The sequence below is a fragment of the Vulpes vulpes genome, chromosome 9 (genome assembly GCF_048418805.1).
Source record: "Vulpes vulpes isolate BD-2025 chromosome 9, VulVul3, whole genome shotgun sequence".
Taxonomy (NCBI): Eukaryota; Metazoa; Chordata; class Mammalia; order Carnivora; family Canidae; genus Vulpes; species Vulpes vulpes.
The window spans coordinates 1,277,506-1,279,185 of record NC_132788.1 but is presented as its reverse complement, the minus strand read 5'-3'; the positions used below and the strand labels follow the sequence as shown (position 1 = coordinate 1,279,185).

General features: G+C 48.3%; 1 protein-coding gene across 1 annotated transcript; it reads left to right on the top strand.

Annotated features, from left to right (window-relative positions):
• Positions 1-503: 503 nt before the first annotated feature.
• LOC140594033 (olfactory receptor 9S13-like) lies at positions 504-1,466 on the top strand. Its single transcript, XM_072722400.1, has one exon. It carries the CDS (start codon positions 504-506, stop codon positions 1,464-1,466), a length of 963 nt encoding a protein of 320 aa, XP_072578501.1.
• The last annotated feature ends 214 nt before the right edge of the window (positions 1,467-1,680 follow it).

Below are 1,680 nucleotides of genomic sequence, written 5' to 3'. Positions count from 1 at the left end.
GATAGAAACATCGGGGTGCAGGTGTCCAGATGTTTCATTGCATATGAATCTTTGGGGTAAATCGCCAACAGTGCAATTGCAGATCGTGTCTTAATATACTTTCAGTTATTGAAATGGTCAGAAGCTCAGCTGCATACTTACTCCTGATTTAACTCACTCCCATGGTGCATCCTGGCTGGTTCGTAGTAACCAACCCTGTCAGCATGAACTCTGCAAGACAGGCAAAATCTCACTGCTTAACCAATTGCCTTTCAGATTCTGCTTCACAAAGACTTAGGAATCAAGGGAAGAAGAAATGCTCAGTACTGATATCACTGGTCCTATGCATTTATCTTGAATATTGTTTATTAATTCTTTGCTAAACCATTAACTCCATTATACCTTTAACCAGATTTTTGACTGTTGTTGTTTATCTTTCTAAATAGTGTCCTGCAGGGAGTTTAGCTTGACCCACTTAATCTGCCAACACAAAGGGGTAATACCCCTCTGGAGGACCGAGGCTCATGCCATTGCAGAGTAATGGAAACCTCTCCAAGGTCTACGTTCAAGATTTTGTGCTGGAGGGATTTGCAGGTGGCCTTGAGACTCAGGCCCTGCTCTTTGCTGTATTCCTGGCCCTGTACATGGTGACTGTCCTGGGTAACCTCCTCATGATCATTGTTATCACCCTGGATGCCCAACTGCACTCCCCAATGTACTTCTTCCTCAAGAACCTCTCCTTTGTGGACTTGTGCTACTCATCTGTGATCGCCCCCAATGCACTGGCCAACTTCTTCTCCTCATCCAAGGTCATCACCTTTGCAGGATGTGCCACCCAGTTTTTCTTTTTATCCCTGATGGCCACAACTGAAGGCTTCCTCCTGGGTGTCATGGCCTACGACCGCTTCATGGCCATCTGTAGCCCCTTGCGCTACCCCAGCACCATGTGCCAGTCTGCCTGCACTCGCCTGGTGCTGGGCGCCTACTGTGGAGGCTGCTTCAACTCTGTTGTGCAGACCAGCTTCACATTCCACCTCCCATTCTGCAGCTCCAACCGCATCAACCACTTCTTCTGTGATGTGCCCCCTCTGCTCCAGATCGCCTGTGGCAACACGGCCATCAATGAACTTCTCTTGTTTGGCATCTGTGGGCTCCTCCTTGTGGCTGTGACGATTGTGATCCTCATCTCCTATGGCTACATCACAGTGACCATCCTGAGGATGGGATCAGGAGCTGGGAGACGCAAGATCTTCTCCACCTGTGGCTCCCACATGACTGCAGTGACCCTCTTTTTTGGGACTCTCTTTGTCATGTATGCCCAGCCAGGAGCAATTGAGTCCATGGAGCAGGGCAAGGTGGTCTCTGTCTTCTACACGCTGGTCATCCCAATGCTCAATCCCCTCATCTACAGTCTGCGAAACAAGGATGTGAAGGAGGCCCTGCGGAGGCTGGGACAGAAACACATGGCCATGTGGAGGATGTGCTGAAGGGAGTCAATGTGTCCTGCAACCTTGATGGAGGATACGGAGATTGTCACAGGTGGGGTGATGGAGTTATTATGTAACAAACATGAACTGCTGTCATAAAAGAATAAGCTTTAGAGATGCGCTGTACCCTGTATCTACAACCAACAATGATTACTGTGCCCTGATAAAAGGATTAAGTGGTAGTTCCTACGTCAAGTGCTCTCTTTTGAATAAA